This window comes from Argiope bruennichi, chromosome 5, assembly GCF_947563725.1.
Source record: "Argiope bruennichi chromosome 5, qqArgBrue1.1, whole genome shotgun sequence".
Classification (NCBI taxonomy): domain Eukaryota; kingdom Metazoa; phylum Arthropoda; class Arachnida; order Araneae; family Araneidae; genus Argiope; species Argiope bruennichi.
Genome location: NC_079155.1, coordinates 22,750,540 through 22,773,771, shown reverse-complemented (window position 1 = coordinate 22,773,771; position 23,232 = coordinate 22,750,540). Strand labels below are relative to the sequence as shown.

The 23,232-nt window shown below is 33.6% G+C and overlaps 1 protein-coding gene across 1 annotated transcript in view; it reads right to left on the bottom strand.

Moving 5' to 3' along the window:
- LOC129969446 (uncharacterized) overlaps positions 1-23,232 on the bottom strand; it is a 92,124-nt gene that overhangs the window by 37,322 nt on the left and 31,570 nt on the right. The window contains exons 11-17 of the mRNA XM_056084019.1: positions 17,020-17,232; positions 13,847-14,052; positions 12,989-13,181; positions 11,458-11,942; positions 7,315-7,536; positions 4,676-4,820; positions 3,014-3,181 (exon numbers count right to left, since the gene is read on the bottom strand). Of these exons, the coding sequence (XP_055939994.1) occupies positions 3,014-3,181; positions 4,676-4,820; positions 7,315-7,536; positions 11,458-11,942; positions 12,989-13,181; positions 13,847-14,052; positions 17,020-17,232 (1,632 nt within the window). The remainder of the gene's footprint in view (positions 1-3,013; positions 3,182-4,675; positions 4,821-7,314; positions 7,537-11,457; positions 11,943-12,988; positions 13,182-13,846; positions 14,053-17,019; positions 17,233-23,232) is intronic.

The window sequence follows — 23,232 nt, the reverse complement described above, 5'->3', positions numbered from 1 at the left end:
TTTCGTTTGCTAACTATTTAAATATTTTTAGTCAAATGAACTAAAATGTACACCCTTATTTACCGCCCATATTCTGGCGATGGCTGTAAGCCTTTTAATAAATAATGGTTCTCTCCCCAGCGACCTTCAAGGTCTTACACCCTTTCGGGTCATCGAGAGGGTAGACAAAAACCCATGAAAGTTTGAACGAAAGAAAAATCCTCTCTGCAGGCTGGAAGGCAAAGGTAGATCCCTTTACATTTGAGTCACTATCTGGTAAAAAGAAAATCAAAATTAGGGCGTTAAAATCAATTTTTAGCCCCTAACTTCTAAGATATTGCAGATATCGAAAAACTTTAAATACAAATGTTGTTCGTCTTAAATAGAAAAATCTAATTAGACAAATTAGCGTCTATCTTCAATATTAAGAAAATTGTAGACAAAATGGAAATCTCAACCCTCCCACCATTTCCACCCGCTTTGAGCTATAGTCCATTTACGAATTCAGAACATATTCCAAGCTAATTAAAATCCAAATAAAATTACTCGTTATCCTGTTCAAAAGATAACATGTACAAAGAGTTATATGCATATTATATATATGATATTTTAAACTCTTAATTTAATCCAAATTAATTTCCAAAACTTTATCATCTTAATTTAGCCCATAGTAAAATATTCTCTTATTTCTTGATCTAATTCTACTTTCTGTTTAATTCCTTTAAAAATAATGCGCCATCAGTACTAAGTATCAAATGAAAGTGATACTTTCGTTGCCCTTGTCAAAGGTCAACATATGTATTCCATCGGCACGTGGCCGGAAATCCTATGTTATATAAGACTAGTGATAATTTGCTTCGTCCCTTTTTGCTTTTTCTTACTTCTGCTTTTGTGCCGCGCTGTGGCGGATGGGCCTTGTACGCGTCTCTGCTTGTAAATAATTACGCTTTCCCGGAATGGATATTAAAGAGAATTAAAAATACAAAGTCTCGTCGATGTCTTCAAACCTGCCTTCTACTATATAAATTTCCTGCAGTGTCATAAGTTTCTACAGACGAGTTTAAAAAAATAAAAATTAACGTGCATATCGTACGTCACCTCTTTCATACAAGCGAAATTGAAGTAATGCGATCACGGATGGTTGCCGAAGTTGCATCCATTTTTATTTATTCCTCTACACATACCTTAACTTTTCTTGTTCTTTTTAAGCGCTTTTAAAATGTTTATTCTATATTGAATATCCCTTGTAATACACTGAGTTTTTTTAAAACTTTATTTAATATTTCCTTTTTAAAAGTTGAGCGGAAATTTTGGAATTTCTTCTAAGTACGTGTTACAAAAAGTAATTATAGAAATCTCGTATCTATTTTATTTTTGAAAAATTTTACTTTTTAAGTGAATAAAAACAAGATCGTCGAAAAATTTTCTATCAATCAGAATTCGTAGGCAGAAAAGTAACCCCATTTTAAATGTATTTTTCCCATTTTAAAATGGTATCAATAGTCGATATTCAAATAACGGATAAATTTGAAAATCTTCGTACTATTCGGTTATTGAAAATCATGAAATAAGGTGAACGTGATGGCCATCGGGAAATACATTCACGATAAAATATTAACTTCCATTTTCATCAATTTTCCCCGCAAATCAACCACTCTAATACAATGCTAAATCTGAGAATCTTTTGGAATAGGATTATTTTTCCCAAATTCTCTTTAAAATTTATTTTAACCCTAATTAAGCCATCAATGCTCGACAAATTGTTTTATAGCAGTTTTTAAAACAACCTTTTTATTAAAATTTTTACATTAATAGCTTTATTTAAACGGGAAAGCCGGTTTTCTAAACCCACCCCCTTATCCAATATCTTCTGGATGCAAACCTAGGGGCCGATTATGGGTAGTCAACTCAAACCAACAGTAGCTACCACATATTTTCCCATGCCACAATTCAATTTGACTGGACTATTTGATTTCTATAGTGTTATGTTGGCACTCTGCGGGCAAGATCGCTTGAATTGATCAAACGATTTGCCAAATTTGGTAGATCCGATTCAATATATACCTTACAGGGTGGCAATACACCTCTGAGTGACTTTTGAAATACTAGAATTTTAATTAAATATTAAGCTGAATTTTGACGTTTTTAAGCGATAATTTCCAAAAATTTTACCGTACAAAAATAAATTTCACACCATTTTAAAATATAAAAAAAATGTGACTAATTATATCAATTTAATAAATCTGGAAAATTTTTACTGAATTTTAGCAATTTAAAAAAAATATTTTTTGGCTTATTCCTAACTACAGGCGTTGTTGTCCCGAATTTCAATACGTTTCATTCACAAAATATTTAATCACGTGATTTTCCTCCATTGTTGAAAACTAAGGAAGAAGAATTCTGTTTAGTGCCTGTGTATTTTACAAGACAAAAAATTGAAGTTACAAAATCACAAAATTTAGACCTGGACATTCAAGTCTTTAGTAGTCCTATGTTATGAGACTGCATTAGGAAGGCTCATGTACTCAATAAATAAAGCTAAAATAATACGATTAAAATAACACTAATAATAACACTAACACTTTAATATCAGGCAATTTGGCGGACTAGTGAACATGCGCTTATATCTCAACATTTTATTCCAAAACAAATATAACCAATATTCCTGTCGAACCAGATGGTCGCCTGAGGCGACTAGTAAAGCAATAAAAGAAATATTGCTACAGCAATAATATAAATTGAATAGGCATCAAGATATAACCACATGCGATGGAAATTATGAGTTGAGCAGCGTTCACACGAGGCCAATTATTGCGCGCATTAGAAGGTCACACCTACTTCAGAAACATCACGTGACTAATGGGACAATGGAGAATAGTTGTCCCGATAAGACAACCATTTCCTTGTTCCATTGGAGTTACGTGAAGTTCCTAAGGTAGGCGGCACCATCCATTAAGCGCAATAGTTGGCCTCGTGTAAACGCTGCTTTAAAGACAATATACAAGATGATTGGTGCGAGTTTTGTAATATTTACCTTCAATGGTCGAAAATTTTTTGTTTCCAATACCGTACTTTGGTACTTTCGTAACAGCGTTATCAATAAATATCCGAAGATCGGTTCCTTTGAAAGTATGGAAATTTACGGTGTCCGAGTAGAAAACATTCTGTATGACAGTCGTCTCCGAAGGAAATCTTATTTTGCCTGAAATATGGAAAAGTAATTAGCATCAAATCTATCCAATAACTTTTTTGAATAAAAGACAAACATTTGATCCACTTTCAAAATATTATTAGAATGTAGTGAATGAATCAAATCATCAATATGAATCTAAACTACAGGCTCCGTCGAGGCTGTGTGTGACGTAACTGGCGTGCTGCCTATCATCCGGGTATTGTCACGGGCGATGCTTCTGAAAATTTATTCTTTCCTTTTTCTTCAAAAGACTCGGTGAAGCTTGTAATCAAAATCAATTATTTAATTTCTTCAGTTTAAAAATAAAATTATTTTTCTAACATGTCGCAATAATTGGAGTCAACTACAACTACACGTAAACCTAATTACAACAAGAACAAACAAGAGCATTTGACTAATTCTGTTATGCTTGGTTAGCATATCAATTGGGCATTTTAACTTTTTAGAATGAAAAACCAGATGAAATTAATGATTAGTAAATAAGAAGTTTATATTAGTTTAATGGTATTGTAACTGATATGGGGAAATGGATGATGAAACAGTCAGTGGCGACTCGTCCATTAGGTCAGTAGAGCTGCAACACCTCGTAAAATGTTTTGAAAATTATACATTTCTTTTTATAATCAAATTTTCTTACTTCTCCATCAGACAGTTCGATGTTTTCTGCTTACTTTTTCAATATAAGAGATCGAGGGTCAATAACAATGGAAAAAACCTAAAAATGTAAAATTCAGAAAATGGATCAAACTAAATTTAGAATGGAATGATCCCAAGAAAGCTCATTATGAACAAAACTGATTTATGTATTTTCAGACCGAAACAACTGTTTCTTCCTTTGAATTTAGAGACCCTGGAGCTGCAATTAAAGTAGCCAAATCTTTGAGTGTTAATTCTTTTTTACTCCCATCCTAAGTTCATCATCCTCTTTTATGTCTCGTATCTTATTAGAGTTTTGATTTCGATTGTTGCTGCTTTGAGTTAAACATCTATTTTATTGAATTATTCATTCCGAAGAGTAAGCGAACAAACGAAAATACTTGGGTGGTTTCCTAAAGCGTTATTCAAATAAATTTATGAGATATCAATTATAATTGCATGTAAAAAATGAATATTTCAGATAATTTATTAGATATTTATTCGATATTCAGCTTTTGAACAAGCATTAGTTTAATTATATTATCGTCCCGTTTTAAAGCAACCCTAGGGCTATTTTGGGATGGATCAATTTTCAGATGCTGTCAAATGATGTGGACGACACCCGAGCTGACATCTCCCTCCAAACTTCCACATAACACCAGCGTTTGGCCCCGACGGATTTAACTTGCACCAGACCTTACAGGGTGGTTCTTCGGTGAAATCGGTGAATTCGGGTCGAACCTGAAACCATGCGGTTCCGAAGCCGAGACCATACCACCAGGTCACAACAGCCATACGAATAAGGAATTTAAAATTCTGTAGAATGTTAAAACTGCAGTTCTAAATTAATTTCAAAATATAATTTACCATTTACTTCCTGGGGCTTTGTAGGATGCATAAGGTTATTGACCTGCAAGTCATTGAAGAGTTCTGCTGCAATATCTCCATGAACTTCGAGATTTTTCAAACGTTTTGTACCGTGAATTTTACCATCCTTTGGGATACGATACATCTGAAAAATGAATCTCAATTATAAATGCTTACTTGTCGTAATTTGTCTTATTTCGTGAATCAACTACGTTCTCATTAATTGGAGAATAAGCTGAATTCGATGGATTGCTAGTCATTGATTTAACCGATAGGCTTTGTAGCAATCTTATTTAAGCAAGCAATGCAGTGTGGTAGCCAAAAGTTTTAGGGGATAAATCTCTCAATGCGTTTCAATAAGGGATAAATCTCGCATAATTAGGGATAAATATCTCAATGTGTCCCCCCTTATTGCAACCTAAAAGAACACTGCTTTCGTAAACAAAACATTTGTGTACGTGCGCTGCTGCCGAAATAATGGCAGCTTTTCGAACATACAAGGACGTGGCGACGAGGCCATCCCGTGATCTCATGTCTATCAAATAATTGCGGCTAATGGCATGCTAATTTCATTGTAAATCATGGTTAATAAGCATTATAAGCATATATCAGCGTTGAAGAAAAGCAACCGCTTTTATACAGTCTTATGACTGTATTACTGGTTTTCATTAAAGTACAGTAATTATGTTATTAAGTTGCTTATTACCATGAGGGAACATGTTTTGGTTTGGGGTTTGAAGCCACAAAATGCACGAGCAGAAAATTGACATCACTTTTGAGGCATTAACTTTTCGTTTTTAAGGTTATTGGAAAATGATAAAGGTTGTCACATTTGTAGACTTATCGCCATGAAATTTACAACGTGGCACGAATGTTCGCTATATGCCCGATTCTCTTGTCTGACCAATAAAGGGCAGGGTCTTAAGTTATCACCCGAAGAAGCAGAGAAAATGAGAATGAACGCGAAACAGCGAGAGAAGGATCGAAAGCTCCATTTTAAATTATATATACTTTAATTTTTCTAGCTGGCAAAAAAAAAAAAAAAAAAAAAAAGCTTTGGAGCTCGAACGATTCTAAAATTAAAAACTACCGCTTTTTTAAATATCGAAGCATGCGTAATCTGATAGTTCCGCGATTGTTTCAAACCGTTTTAAACTGGTTTTTCAATAATATAAATTCTGGCCTCGAGAAAAAAAAATTTAGAATTTGTTTCATTTTAAGACCATTGTTTTTCTAAATGTTGAGGATTGCTATATACGAGTCGTGTGAGAAAATGTTTTTCTTTCAGACTGATACCAAGTGACTTAAAGATAATGTTCTCGCATGGTAACTTGAAATTTGCGATAGCAGATTTAGTATTTTTATATTTTATTTTTATTATAGTCTCTTAATACAAATTCAAATTCTTATCCATACAAGAGAATGAATCTTCTTTGAAACTTTCTTTTAATCGTTTCCTAATTAGGATTGGGATCAAAAGTTTGTTTCTGAAGTCGAGAATAATTGGCAATTATTCAGCAATAAATACTCTTAATTAGTGGTAGATTTTCTAATAAAATTAATCAAAAATTTTTTGTAGGCATTATAAAATTGCTTTAGGTTTTTTATTTAAAATTCACATTTAAATTCATTAACTACTAAATTTACATACTGAAAAAAATGGTAATGCAATTCCACACTGTATGCAAAAATTATTCCTAATCCTTTTTATGCCTCAATTTGTTTCTCTCTTGTAATCCCAAACGATGTGAAAAGAAAAGGAATACAGTGCGGTTGTCAAAATGTTTAGGTGGTAAATCTCCCAATGTGGTAACGCAAAACATTTGAATTTCAACCCTAAAAGAGAAGCTCATTCTTAAGGTGGGTTTCCACGCGGCCAGTTACAAGACGTCCAATAGAGAGAGCATGCGCAGAAAAGCTGAAAAATGCTGTTAGGTAGATGGCAAGTAATTGTCCTGACGGGATAACAATATGCCGCTGTATTGTTTTTTTTTAATTCTACGATTCATGCGTTTGTAGAATTTGGCGAGTTTTTTTAAATTTTTGGCGTGAAAAAATTTAACACTTATCGGATTAATTCCGATATTTTTTGCTCTGTTCTTTCTGATGCGAGGTTTTTTTTTTTTACATTTTATTTACCATTTTTTTATAGTTTTTCAAATTTAGGTATGTCGACCTCTTATTTTACTAGGTTTCTTTGTGAAAATATTCATCATTTTAATACAGATGTCATCATTATTCAGATATTCAGGGACGCCAAAACGGCAATTTATATCCAAGCATGGAATACCAGAATCTATCGTATGAAATTGTGGTAAACATAAATCACTGTGCATGTGTCGTCTTACTGGTCGTCGTATATTTGGCCGAATTTAAACCCAGATTGAAGCAAAACATTTGTGTTCGTGCGTTGTCATCCGAAATAATGGCAGCTTGGCGAACATCTTACGAACTTGGCGACGAGGCCATGCTATGATCTCAAATCTAACAAATAATTGCGGCTCACGGAAGCTTAAGTTAATTTCATTATAAACCAAGGTTAATAAGGTTTTTCAGCATATACAACGTCGAAGGAAAGCAATTGCTTTTATATAGTCATTAATGAAAAAAAACCCAAGGATTTCTAAAAGTAAACTTGCCTCATCTTCGATAGACGCAGTGTGCAAACCATTAAAAACTATTTTGTTAGTATTCACATGTCTTGGTATAATGATTTCATTCAAGAAAGTCTTGACGGACGTTATCGTCTCATTTTTGTAGCTGTGCGCAACGTCGACGTCCAGAATGAAGGTATTCACCGTTTTGACCTCCATATCCGCTTCTGCCGTGACCTTGGAAATGTATATTGGAACTTCCACAATCTAAAAATACAAACAATGTAAATACGCTTAATGCAAATAATGTCCAGTTTCAGAGTTGCTTTACCCTAGTAGCACATAAATATTGTATAATATAGCATTGATCAATATTCACAATATTGTATAATATTGTTGGATATTGAATAATATACAATACAGCACAATATTGAACAATATTGTACAACAAGCTATTAATGTTAAATCCTGGTCAATTGGATCTATTAACTGGAAATTGGATCTATTAACTGGAAATTGGATCTATTAACTGGAAATTGGATCTATTAACTGGAAATTGGATCTATTAACTGGAAATTGGATCTATTAACTGGAAATTGGATCTATTAACTGGAAATTGGATCTATTAACTGGAAATTGGATCTATTAACTGGAAATTGGATCTATTAACTGGAAATTGGATCTATTAACTGGAAATTGGATCTATTAACTGGAAATTGGATCTATTAACTGGAAATTGGATCTATTAACTGGAAATTGGATCTATTAACTGGAAATTGGATCTATTAACTGGAAATTGGATCTATTAACTGGAAATTGGATCTATTAACTGGAAATTGGATCTATTAACTGGAAATTGGATCTATTAACTGGAAATTGGATCTATTAACTGGAAATTGGATCTATTAACTGGAAATTGGATCTATTAACTGGAAATTGGATCTATTAACTGGAAATTGGATCTATTAACTGGAAATTGGATCTATTAACTGGAAATTGGATCTATTAACTGGAAATTGGATCTATTAACTGGAAATTGGATCTATTAACTGGAAATTGGATCTATTAACTGGAAATTGGATCTATTAACTGGAAATTGGATCTATTAATTGGAAATCCTGGTCAAATACAGAAGGCATTTTCGAAACCTCCCCAGCGAGACATACGAGCCTGGTACAGATTCAGCATGCATCTCTTAGATTTTAAGGGAAATTGAGCGGTTATTCTAAACTGCAACCATTCGGTGTTTCAAATAGAATAAGTTCTGCCTTTACCACCTAACTATAAGTTGAGTCTAGAATTTGAATTAAATATGAATTCAGACTGGCATTCATTTGGGTATCAGTAAGGTGACATCATGAGCTATTGCAATTAAATTTTTCTTCAAACAATTATTTTGTAAATAATTCATAAAATAAAATATTTATCTATACTTATATAAAGCTCACTGTGTGTGTGTGTGTGTGTGTGTGTGTGTGTGTGTGTGTGTGTGTGTGTGTGTGTGTGTGTGTGTGTGTGTGTGTGTGTGTGTGTGTGTGTGTGTGTGTGTGGCGCTCTACAGGCCAGACCGTTTGACCTACAGCTACCGAATTTGGTACATGTATACCTAGGAGGTCGGTAATGTGCACCTGGGGTCCCTTTTCTTGAATTTTTAATTAGAATTTTAATTATTAATTAAAAACTAACTTTCTAGCCAAAAAATCTTCATTTTCCCCACCACCAAATGAGTAAGGCTTCATTTTTTTTCCACGCTAATCAGACTAGGCTTAAGATTTTTCGGCCGATTATTTCAAACGATTCTGTTTAGTTTCTTAATGTTTGATATATTTAAAATTAAACATTGTTAATGAATCGATATTTCAGATTCATTCTGAAGTACTTTTGAATTAAAATAAAACAGAATAAAGGAAATTAAAAATTTCTAATCTGAATAGCGTTACCCCGACTGGCGTAGAAAAATTCAGGCATTTGCGTTATCTAACTGGCGTTGAAATTTCACGTATGCGCATTGTGTTCCGATTCGGATGCGATTTATTTAAATTATTTTTAGGTTAGTTGCATGCTTTTGTATTTAAAAATTGTATTTATGTTAGTTATATATTTTTTGTATATGCTTATAGTTTTAAGTACATCGTTTTTTAAGTAGTTTTTTTTAACCTGTTTTCAACCGATTATTTTAAATGATTCGTTTTATTTTCTTAGTGTTTGATACATTTTAAATTAAACATTGTTAATGAATCGATCTGCTCTTGATAAATGAGAAAATTTTGTTGACAAATTCTTGAGATATTACATAAATTAAGAAAGATATTCTTTAGTGCCCATAAAGTTTAAACGCTCAGTGATTGTTTTCAGTAATCATATTACAAAAAAATACTTTGCTTCAGTAAAAATTATTATATTAATTGCAGATTAATCCTTTCCACTTTAATTTAAAGTATAAATTCTACGGGAGCTAACAGAAAATTAGAGAGATACATATTACGTTATGACTGAAGGCCTTTATAATATTATGAGTGAATTATATGACTATCAAAATTTGAAGTTTTTAAATATTTTGATGAAGCTATTAAAGTAGGAATTGCATAAAATATTTAATTTAAAATTTTAACGAACATTAAGATTTGGCGACCAGCCAGTTCGCCAAAGGTGGCGAGTTAGAAATAAATTTATAGCGAAATATCATTGCTCAGTTTTATCAAAATCAAAAGCTTTATTTAAAATTTATAATTTGATTTAATCAATGAAGAAATTCAGATAAATATGTTTATTGGTGTACCATACCTAATTTTTTAAAATAGAGAAAGCCGATTTTGAAATCGTATAGATTAGTAAACATTTCATTCGAATTTAGTTATTTTATATATTTTTTTGCGAAAATAGCTTTTAAACTTTTTGCGCCCAAGCTCTAAAACTGCTTTTAAAAATGAATATTTTTTTTTTGTCCTTAAATGAAATTTTTAAAAACCTAACTTTCCATTAGTGCTAAAAATGCTCAAATAGTTTTTTTTTTATTTATTTAAAATTTCTGTTGTAAATGTATAAGTTTTTTGATATTCAAATTCTTACCAATAATTCTTTTGCGTACCTGTATTTTATCTATTTATTAAGATATCTTAATCTACTTATTTCAGATATTTTAATCTACTCATCAAGACATCTACTTAAGATTATTTAATCAACTTATTAGTCAGACACTATTTGAAATATTATAACGAAACTTGTTCCAACTTGGCACGAACTGAATGGCTTAGTGATAGAATGCTATGAACTGAACAGTTCACAAGTTCGTATCTGATTGCAGGCAAGTTCCCTAACAATTGTTTTGTTATTGATTTACTTTATTTCTCATTTGTTCTAGAATGTTCCTATAATTTCTGCAACTTTCTAACTCTGGAAGATTCGAGTCTTTTCGTTTTGTGGAAAAAAAACAGATGTAAGGTTTAGTTTCTTGAATAGTCTCGAGTTATAGACTTAATTAACACAAGGTTTATTTGCGCGATATTATTTAAGAATATTTTCTGAGAAAATATGACGCATTTCCCTTGCGTTATTTGACATAACACTTTTATTAATACACTTATTTTTTTCATTCTGAAGGATTGAATAGTAGCAATGTTTATATATTAATATATGTTTAATCTAAAGAAAAAAAACCAAATGGATATCGTTGGAAAGGTATATCTTTAATATAATATTAATTTAATTTTTATACAATATTTGAGGAAGTTCTAACTGAAAAACCACCTAAATTTTTTTTAATCAGTTAAGAATGCTCCAAGTTTTATTTGTGCTTACTTCTGAGTAAAATACCATTCCTGTAGTGCATCAGTACAGACACATTGTTTGCCAAAGGATTTAAAACTCTCCGCACTTTTGCGCACGCGTTAGGACGGGTTTAATTCGGCATAGGGGTGAGACGAAAGATGAAATCTTCCTATTTAACAATAAATTGGATTAACGAAATGCACACGTCCTTCCGCGTCTCACCCCTCAATGAGATAGGATCGTCAAAAACGGTCGTCTCGGAATATTAAAACGAACAATACTAGCTTTTATTATTAGCAAATAAGTAAAGATTATAGGTGTGTATTATAGGTGTGTAAAGATTATAGGATTTAATTCCGTGTTCTTTTCCTCCCTTTTAATCTAATTATGCCATTGGAAAGTCTTGGAAATTGAACTTACTTGTGTTCTTGCCTTTAACCATACAGTAGTCGGCAAGTCAGAAATGGTGTATCCATTTATCCCTTCAGAAACGACTAAATCTCCGAGCACAACGACGTCGTGGAAAACAGTCTCATCGCCCCACACGACCCCTTCCACGTGCCGCACGATGCTCTGGACCAGCATAGAAGGATCCACTGTATCCAGTGTCACATATTCAGTCATGCTGATTTCAGTCGCAGTCAGCTGCTGGCTGAAAGTCACAAATCCGCCCACAAACTGCGGCTCGGTCGTTTTTTTGATAGCAGTCTTGTCTAGATCGATTCCATTAATATTGTTTGAAATCAGATCGACTTTTATAGTCAGCTGCTCCTGAAATAGGACACCACCAGATATGGTTTGCTCTGTTGACAGTGTCACAAGTTGAGTGGTATCGATGCTGTTTATATAACCCGATACATCTAAGTTTTCGAGGACATCAACCTGCGAGGTAAACACGAAGGGTCCTGCAATGATACAACATAACAATTGTTTTTTAATGTACAGTACATTCCGGACATTTCCTTTTTTAAAATCAGTTTGAGTCGATATTTCTTGAGAATTAGGCCTATGATTTAAGTTAATGTTTTATGTTTCCTGCATTATACGTATTAAGGCTATCCGGCTTCCGTACAATCCGGCCAAGTTTTCTTTTATTGTAATTAAATGAGAAATGGTTGGCAAGGAGTTCTATTGGTAACCTTGCCAAGACATTGGAAGCGGACGTATGGTTCTACGTGTCGTGTGCAAAATACAAGTTACGACAGGAAAAGAGCAGAGTTCTGATTGTTGTTCATTGTTTCGTCAATGTGTAACGGACGTCTATTAAGAACTTTTTTAAAACTAAAAATTAATTTTTGACTCTTATCTTAAGGCTATCCTTTCTATCTGTATAATTATTTATCAAATCAGTTTGAATCGATATTTCTTGAGAATTAAGCCTATGATTTAAGTTAATGTTTTGTTTACGTTTCCTGCATTTAAGTTGAGCATTGTAGAATTTATAATGTGAACAATTAATATCTATTAATTTACTTTTTCTTTAATAAATTCTTGAATATGCAGTGCTATATGTAAACATATATAAACTACCAGTACTGAGTCTATTTTAACTTGACACGTTACCGGCAACTGCTTCTATGATTCAAAGGCCCGGAGACACGTTCACATTCTACGTGGCTTGAAATAACTGCAGGGCTTAGTACTCAATTAGAAGCGAGAAAATACGCATTATAACAATGAGCACTAATGTCAAAACTTTGTCTTCTGGTATTGGCGAACAAAGAAACGATTTCATAGAACTACGACCCATCTGGGTTTATTATTATTATTATTATTATTATTATCCAGCCTGCCCTTCCGCCATATTAAGCCGGATACTCGAGTGTGTGTTGTATTATCTCTTATGTTTTAATCAGTTTCATTTTTGGTTCAAACGGCTTTTGCTGCAAACCGAGTAGAAAAGCAACGATTTTTTTTTTAATTTACCATTGGAAATCAAATAATTTTTTACCTTTTAATGTTTGATCCGTATGCTTTAATACACTGGAAGTAGATAGTTGCACAAGACTAACCAAGTTGTTTATTAAACCCATCAGGTAGAGATTTCCTTTGATCTCCAAAATCGATTCCACAGTGCATTGGGCAGTTATTTCGTCATCGTCAAATATTGAAACAATCTGTTGACTGAATTTCTGCAAATCTTCCTGATGGGGAAAAAAAAAGTAAAGTCGGACACCATTTAGAAAGCTCATTAACCTATTTGCATCTATAAGCGGAATAATCCGTCCACGATTTCTTAAAATCCGACATATACTGATCAGAACGAAATTTCACGATTATTAATAGGTAAATTTATTCGAGTATGTTGCTACGAATCCATAGTATTACTTTGCCATAATGGTAGTATCATCGCTAAAAATACACAGATAATGGATGCCGAATATGTGCTATGTTATTGAACCCCGATATTGGTGGAGAATAAGCGATAAAAAAAAATGAAGATTCTGGAACATAAAAGAATTATGATATCTCAATTAGAAGCCATGATTCAAAGATCCTTCTAGAAAATACAATACCTTGTGACGGAGACTGAATGGAGGCGATCACTCGAACGCCTCCACTGATTTCGGGCTGCTGATAACGGAACGATTTCTAGCTGCACTATGAAGCTATTGTCATGTTCTATTTGCTTGAGCTGTTTGTCGCGTTTCCTTGTGGAATAAACCATCGGTTTCCATTTGCCGTTGTTTCGGGCTTCCACTTGACTATTTCAGTAACACTTGACTATTCGATGGTGATTATCGATAGGTGCCATGGACGGATTATTCTGCTTAGGAATATAAATGTAAACAGATAAAGAAATACTTACGCCATTTGTTTCTCCATCCACGTCTATAAATTGGGATTTAAGAATGGCAAAATTTTTGAGATCTCCAATTGTTTGAACAGAGCTGGTGGTGACGAAGCTTTCCACAGGAATGGAATTGACACGGTTGACTGCGATATCCTGCGTCGTTATGTCAAAAAATTCTAAATTTCCATTTACGGTTTGTTCACCCCGAAGTAAAAGCAAGTCTGGAAACAATCAGATGTCGCTATTAAGAATTTAAGTATTATGCAAGCAATTATTTAATTTGTAAATGATACCAGAGATTGAATATGAATATGTAAATCTAAACATCAAAACTCAGTTGAGTATTTCTTATAAAGTGAAACCTCTTAGATTTTTTTTATTCTTATGGAAATTCAGACTAATCAATAGATTTTCAAAATTTGATATGCAGCATCAGATTTTAGTCAGGTTTGTGTGCTAATCGTGAAGTTATTATTCTAAAAATTATGTTTCCACTGAGCATTAGTAGAAATGCACCAGCCAACTAAACGGCGGTGAAGTTTCATTTAGTAGACAGAATTTATCTTTTTTTTTATTGAACTGAACTTCAGCTTTCTATTTTTGTACAGATCCCCGTTCTCATGAATATTTTAGTAAAAAATTGTTACACTTACATTTTAAATAAAAAGATCCATTCTATTGCGACTGTAACTGAGTAAGTTATGAATACTTGAATATTACTATCTCATTAAAGTGCGCTATTTTAGACCATTCATTGATCATCTTAAAGATACGACAGTCAACGCCTTAAGTTTCCCAAGGCTGATTACCATTATGAAAATTTTGCTCGTCCTGAAATAGCGATATTCAAAGCTTCATAAGTCGGTCAGATTTCATCGTAGAATATGGAAAAAAATTTTAATTTAAGATTTAAAGTATCAAGAATATTTTATTGAATACAATTCCTTAGGGCCAAAGGTTTGTACGAAACTTGGGTTGCATTTTTTTTTTTCAGAAAACATTTATCGACTGAAACAAAATATATTATTTACATCAAAATTCTTTTGAAAACAAAACTAAACCGAATTTGATGATCAAATGTTTTTATTGGATAATTCTTTTAGCTATTGCATTAATTATAAATATTCTATGAACTTAAAATTTCTTGCCGACAGAATAGACTTTCTGTATTCGTGGTAAAAATCATTTTAGGTTTTAAACAAAAAAAGTTTCGTATTCAATTTTAATCACTTCCGCTTCAGTGCAAATTTTACGGGAGCTCTCAAAAAAATAAAAAGATACATAATGCAATGAACAGAAGCCTCCTTTAGCCAGTCCTTAAAGCCTCAATAATAGTATGAATTATACGACTTAAAATTTGAAGCTTAAAGATATTTCGCTGAAGAATCTATTAAGACCCTTATTCAGTCTCGAATGTTCTGCCAAGACTACTCCAAAACTGCTAGTTTTTTCTATTATCCGTGAGCATATTATTGAAACCTTCGTTTGATCAAGATAAAAGCTTGTAAAAAGTGCAAGTGGGGCTTACTGGTTTAGTTTAGTTATATTAAAGTCCGATTTTAAAGCAACACTAGGGCTATTTCGGAACGAACCTCGTCATTTTGAACTGCGGTCAGATGGCGAGGACGACATGAGCTGGCACCCTCCTATCCAAACCACACCAGTGCGCGTGACTTATTGGAATCTTGTAACGAGCTGAATGTAAACCCACCTTTAGTTTTAACGAGTATTACAACTTCACCATCATCCTACATATAATGAAATTGTTTCTAAAAAAAATGATCCCCCCCCCCACTAGGAGTGTTTCTAAAAAATTAGAGCCGGGTACTTTTTTGGTTGGTTGGTTGGTTGGTTGAGTTGCGTTTTATGGCGCAAGAGCCATATTTGACTAAACTGCGCCTAACACTGGATATGTACATTCTTCATATTTTGTGATAATAACCAGTTCAGTAAAAGGAAATTTTAAAGTTTAAAGAAAAGAACTTAAATGAGATTATAAATATTTACATCTCTAAGGAACTTAAAAAGGTTTGGATGGGGATTTTCTCCAATCAGTTGGCTTAAGGTAACGCTATTTGTTCCAAATCGGTTGAGTCTATATGTATTAAAATTTTGACACTCTTAAAATATGCCGCACTGAAAGAATGCATTGACAATGAGAGCAAATAGGTGCAGGCTCTGAACAAAGCAAGTGCTTGTGCGTAATTTTTATATGACCGATTCTAAGGCGAGTCAATATTACATCTTGTTTCCTGCTTAAATTAGATGTATTAACGCAACCGATAAAAGGCCAAAACGCGTGTAATTTATTTGTGAGCTGCTCGTCCCAATTTCTTTGCCATTTTTTATTGATCAAATTCCTAACAGCTTGTAAAGAATCAGTGGGACAAAGTTTTCCACCGTGAGCGTAGCCATTTTAGATGCCTGGTCAGCTACCTCATTACCTACAATACCCACATGGTCAGGAATCCAACAAAAAGCAATATACAGACCTTTATAGGTTAAATATTTGTACATTTCTGCACATTTAAGAACCAGAGGATGACTAAGAGGATTGACATTCTTCAGAGCATCGATTGCACTTTTTGAATCTGTATATAAAATAAATTTCCCTCCGAAATAAATTCAGTTTAAGTAAAGCTAAATATATACCATATATCTCTGAGGTAAATACTGAACAAAACTGGTGTAATCTTTCCAATATAGTAACATCTCCTATCACAACTGCTGCTCCAACATGATCTTCATTTTTAGAGCCATCAGTAAACACAGGCTCATAGTTTGAAAAGCGATCTCTGTGATCGTAAAATAAATTTTTGTACATTATTTCAGGTGTTGATTTCGGCAAGTGTTCAAACTCGTTAATAAAATTTATATTTAATTCCTCCCAAGGTGGAAGTTCATTTTTCTCCAAGATTGGAAAATCGGTAACGTTAAAATTCCTCAAAGTGTCCCCAACTCTGAAGCCGAATGAAGGGATGAACGAACGCTTTAGCGCAAATAATGACCCATATATAGGATTAAGGACTTTATAATGCATCGGGTGAGATGAATCGCTTTTAATTTTAAAAAAAGCATTGAGAGGTACTTTTTTGATATGAGGTCGTCGTGCCCCTCACAACCTTGCATGTATCGAAAATGCAGGCCTGTTTCTATATACTATTCAAAATTAATATTCATCAACTCACCATCTACTGGAATCCCATTAAGGGTATTGGTCCAGACATTTTCAGAGGAAATATGATCAATTGTCAGAGGATGCTTGAACGTCTGGTTCCCCTCCTTCCTTAGGGCGAAATTGTAAATCCTGGATATGAGGATGCCGTTGATTGACACATCGTCGCTTGTTGAGTGCAGATTCAGGGAAGGGACGATGATGGTTCCGTCAAAATGAATGTTCCCTGAATGAAAAATTAGAGTGAATACAAAACTTCTCTATAACGAGATTCGACTATATTTTGAAAAGATTCATTTTAAATTAGTAGATTACTAATTTTTAACAATGTTTAAGTTGGCCATCTATTGTGACGTTTCCCCCTTTTCCTCGCATAGTAATTGGCATTCCGGCCAGATGTAATGTTACTCGTTTTCCCACATACAGTTAAGTGCATATGGGCTTCCAAATGTGGTCCTTTTCACTAGCAGAGCCATCGGGTCTGGTCATTTGTTGTATCCGGGTAGGAAAACACAGATGTGTACCCCGTCGTTTCAAATAGAGCCATCATATCTTCAAGGGAGAACGTCAAAACACCCAGATGCTAATTTTCTCTTATGAAGAGACTCAAGTCATCAAGAACCTAACAATCACTAGCGACTATTGGAATTAAATGTCAAACCCAGGTGCACCTCAGCCGGCGTTAACTGCGAATTGATTGTAATTGACATATGCTAAAGAGGCGGTCGGTTACAAAGATGGTTCCATACACTTTCTCGGCCGGGTTGAAACCATTGAGGAAGCGTTACTGAACACTATTGGGTGATAGGGAACTCAAGTTCACCAATGAGAAACCGGAGGTAGGCATCTAGTGAAAATGAAATGCGGGTTTTCCCCCATAGGTGAGCAGTAGAAAAAGGCTTCGAATTGGGATTCGGAGTGACGGTGTCCGGGAAGTTGTTCCCGATTTTTTGAAGAGCTCCGTGTGATTCGTGCTTCCGTGTTATTAACCACACGATGAAAATCCGTGGATTTCTGAAAAGGCCCAGGAGTAGCTGTTTAGAGCTAACAGCCTTTTAGCAGTTTTTTTGTGATGTTTCCTTCGATTTGATCGAGGAACTATTTGATTATTGAGCCGTTATTTGATATTCGTAAATATTAACCTAGATGAGAACAACTTGTTTTTTTGTACATATATAAGGCCTGTAAATAAAAAAAATGTTTTGTTATGTAGCTTTCTAATGTGATTGGTCTGGATCATTATGAATTACAACTTACGAACAATCGATAATGTTGCGACAAACGTAGTTCTGAATTCGCTCGAAATGAGCAGATCTCTGGGATAGAGTTAATAAATTTGGAAGAGTTGCTTCTTGGTAGTAAATGTTCAATGAAAGGTTTTCAAGCTCTTGTGTAGACTTTTGATTTAATCTTTAAATGCCGAGTGCTGCCATTAGCAAACATAGCCAATATTGTCTTCTAAAATATTATACGAACAAGACAAACTACTGCTGGTTATTGCCAAATATATATATATATATATACACTGAAAATTTTACTATCAATTTACAACATGCACATGCCTGCACATCCTTTTCATTCAGTTTATACGATTGACAGTTTGATATTTCACTCCTTAATGTTGAATTAATCAGCAGAAGTGATCTACCCAAAACTTTCTCCCATTCTAATAACCTTTGCATGACACTGGTGTACAATAACTACGAAATATTAACTTTCGGCTGGAATTTAGCATTTTTACTGAATCTATGTCATCCTTCGCGAATTATTTGGCTATCAATCCATTTTATGCAATTAATAGTATCCGAAAATCGAATTTGTGTTTTACATATTTCCCACTACCGATTGAAATTATGACACAAACCTGCACTTGTCACAAAATCTCAAACCAAATTTGATATATTTAAGTCACTACGTTTGAGATCACTCTAACATGTGTCTGAAAGTACAGACCGACAGACAGTTAACCCACAGTTGGATTTGGCTCAGAATATGACCGATATCTACACTATAACCGCTAAATCTGTGCGCCGTATTTTATCTATCTAGCTCTCGTCGGTTTGCGATTATCATGTTCATTTATATTCCAACAGCCGGACAGATGGACTTCTGGGCGTATTTGGTTCAAAATGCGATAGAAATCTACAAATTTTACAAAGACCATAAATCAAATTTCAACCATCTAGTTCCAAGTGTTTGTTATCTTTGTCACAGACGGACGGACATTCCCAAAAATGTGTTTTGTAATTATCGTATCAACTTATATTCGGACAGATGGACCTCTGAACAGAGGTTACTCAAAATTTGATATAAATCATTAAGTTTGACGTAAAGACTGTATACCAAATTTCAATTGTCTAGCTCAACGCGCTTTTGTGTTATCATAGTCACAGACAGATGAACATTTCCCAAAAATGTGTTTTTTGAATTCAAGGAGGCCTAAAACACGAGATTCGTCAAAACCGCCAAGTTCGAATGTTTTGACGCTTACTATACTTTCTCTGCACAACGTGTAGAAAAAAAAAGAAGTGTTACTTGAGAAGTAAGGTCTCATTTATCAAGACTCGCACTTTTTAAACTCAACTGAAGTCCAGTATTGCCAATTGATAAACCATTTCTTAATTCTAAATCATAGAAAATACTTTTAAAAAATTACGTAGTTTATTCAAGAAATGGAGAAACATTTTTAAAAAATTAATTTTTTAAATTGATTAAGAACATTTTCCGATTATAAATTTTTAAACATTATAGCGTATTTTGAAGCAATATTTCCCACTATTTTTAATTATATATATGCCCATAACAATCAAGAACGTTAAGCGAAATTTAAAAGATTTAAAATAGACGATTCATTTCTATACATAGGGTATTGGGATAAGAAATATATTCTGAATGTGTACATGTCATCGCTGCTTTACAATTAACCTTTCAACCCGACTTTTGCACAATTAAAATTTTAAGTATAAAAATAGTATTTGCCACATAGGGAATAAAATCTGATCCCCTGAATATACATGCCCATTACAACCAAAAAAATTAAGCTAAATTTTTAAAATTTAAAATAGATTAATTTCTAAAAACTATTCTATGACGTTTCAAACCAGAGGATCGAATTTCACAATTAAATAATGAGTTAAGTACTAGTGAAATTTCTAATTAATCTAATTAATTTATAATTAAGGAAATTTCAATAATTAATGTGCTTTTAATTATTAATTAAATTCTTTAAATTAAATAAACAAGCTATATAATTTTTTTCCCCAGGAGTATCATTTTGATACCATCTAAAATGCTCACAACTCCATTACTGGAATAAGAAAGTCAGGACCGGATGTAAAAAAATGAAACAATAGTAAAATCACTAAAATAATTTTTAGTACTAATGGTAAGTAACTGCTCTATCTTGCAATCAATACCAATGGATTCAATAAAAGCAACAAGTTAACTAAACAAATTTAACGAAATTAAAACCGAATCAGAACTAAAAAAAAAAAGAACAAATCATCAATTTTAAAAGGAGAAATGGGATAAACAGAATATTTTCTTTATATATTTAGGATCGTCTGAACAAACATGGGCCGGAGACGGAGGCAACCGACGATAACGATTATTATATCGATCGCCGGAAATCTTTAGCTCTCTCAGTGACGTATCGACGGGAGGCATGGAGATGGACTATATATAGATGGCTATAGCAGCAGCCTCCCGGGGCTCCAATGCGACAAATTGATGCATTTGTCATATTTCATGAGCATGAGGGGGATGAAAAGTTCACTCCTACGCACGAGGCGCAATCGATTTTCGCTAAGTCATTTATGATATCTGGAGGAGGGAAATTCACAATACATTCTTTGCACCCTTTCCCCCTCTTTGCGCTTCTGCATCTATGTATTCAGCTGTCAACAAGTTAAATATTCCAAACTTTTAAATATTGCAAAACGCTTAGTTTTCGGCGCACTGAAATGAACAGCATAATTTTTTCAAAAAGAAATTAGGGATGAAAAAAGAAACTTGGAGAGAAAAATATTTATAATTATTACGATACATTAATATTTAGAAAAAAAATTATATATGGCTTAGTGAAGATTTTAAACTCGAATTTATCGAAATTGCGGAAAGATACTTATAGTAGGTAAAAATGTTTCTATGCATAGCTATGACTTAATAAAAGTTTAATTTACGACAAAATATTTTGTCATGAAAATGAAAATTTCAAAATTGGTTTAACATTATTTCATTTATTACTTATGAATGTTATAAAGGAAAAAAATATGGCGAAAATTAAATACATAAATTTAAAAAAATTCCACTAATAAGGAAGAAAAGTTTCCGTATGGTATTTACCTAGTACATGAAAGATTTTTTTCATGCTGACTAACTTGCATTTAATGATCGATAGGCCCTCTTTTGGCCTTTATCATTTCTCTTGAGCGTAGTGACATAACCAATAAGTGTTGTTTCTGGAGAAATATTTCTCCAAAATGTCCTGAATGGTTCGAGTTCAGCCTTGTCTTCGTCATTTTTTAGTAGTTCACGGATGTCAATTCTACCCTTAAGGGCTCGATTCTACCCTTAAATGCTCTATAGGGTTTAAATCGGGAGAGTGGGGAGGGCTATAAAACTGTTGTTTAACATGGAGGCTCCATTCTTGACAAATCTTGAACGTATGCTTAGGATCATCGCCTATTGAAAAGTAAAGTCAGTTTTTCTGCACTGGTTAAAACGCATTGTTTTAGAATGCCAAGATACATGTATCTGTATTTTCTTCCATATAGCATGAATTTACGACACAACAGCCATTATACATCTCCAAACTACGACCCCGCCATCACCGTGCTTTACAATTTCACATAAATACTTATCTGCTGCTTGAGTTTCCTCCAGACCATAACTTGACCATCTGACCCACGGATATTAAATCTTGATTCATCACTGAAAAGGACCAATTCCCAAAAGATAAAGACTTGTTTACATGCTTCTTTGCAAACTCGCTTTTTTCTATTGCAAGGACTTATAAAAGACTTCTTAAGAATCCGCATGTCTATTATAAACTTTAATGATATTTCTCGCCGTTTTGGATGCGACTTTAATGTTGCAATCGACCATTAAATTAGTTGCCAGTTGAGATGCACTCATCCGCGGATTATCTTGCACCTTATGCATGATATTTCTTTTATGCAAGTGATTTCACTTCAAAGTCTTTCAAATCGAACTTTATCCTTAAATGCTTGCAATTCACGATATCTTTCAACTATCTATTGCACCGTTGACTTTGGTTTGTTAATGATTTCATTCATTCTTTTCATAGATAATCGTTCTTTTCGCAATAAATCAACTCTCGTATGGCTTTCGGAACCTTCATTTTAAGACGATCAGTTAGAAACAAAAAATAAACAACTGTTACTATGTTGTATTCCTCACTGACAAACCAACAACCCTCGAATATTTACGGCGGATCCATTGTAAGATACTTCAGGAAGAATTTGCAAATTGCGCACAGAAACTTTGCATGAACATTTCGTCATTTATCTTAAAAATTAAGAAAAATCTTGCTGCGTTTTGAAAAAAGAAATTTATTACGAAACTCCCTTTTAAAAACTCGTATTAACTATATACAAGTAGTTTACAAAGATAAAAACAAAGATTAGAAATTATGCTTGTTAGTTTTTATTTTGCCTTCCGTTCGGAAACTTTATATAATCAAGATGTTGTCACAACTTGCCGTTTCGGGCCCCTGCTATAATTTTGTGGTTTACTTTTCGTTTATGTCTTTTTTAGTTTTTTTAGTTTAATTATATTAACGTCCCGTTGTAAAGCAACACTAGGGCTATTTAGGGACGGACCTCGTAATTTTGAACCGCGGTCAGATGACGAGGACGACACCTGTGGTGGCACTCCCCTCTCCACACCACACCAGCGGGAGGACGTTTGGCCTGTCGGAGTTAGCGTGCAACAGACCCCCTGGAATAGGGTCTCGAACCTGAAACCTAAAGGCTCACGAGCCGAGACTTTACCATCAGGCCACCGAGGCCTTTCGTTTATGTCATCCGATTCCCTAGGCTACAGAACTTGGTTAAGGCCATGAATGTATTACTTGGCATTGGTGAACAATAGTTACGAAATAGAAACCTTTGGTGAGTATCTAACATTGATTGAATTTATCGCGTTAATATGAATTTGGACGCCTTTTCCCCTACCGATTATAACAAATTTGACACAAAATACG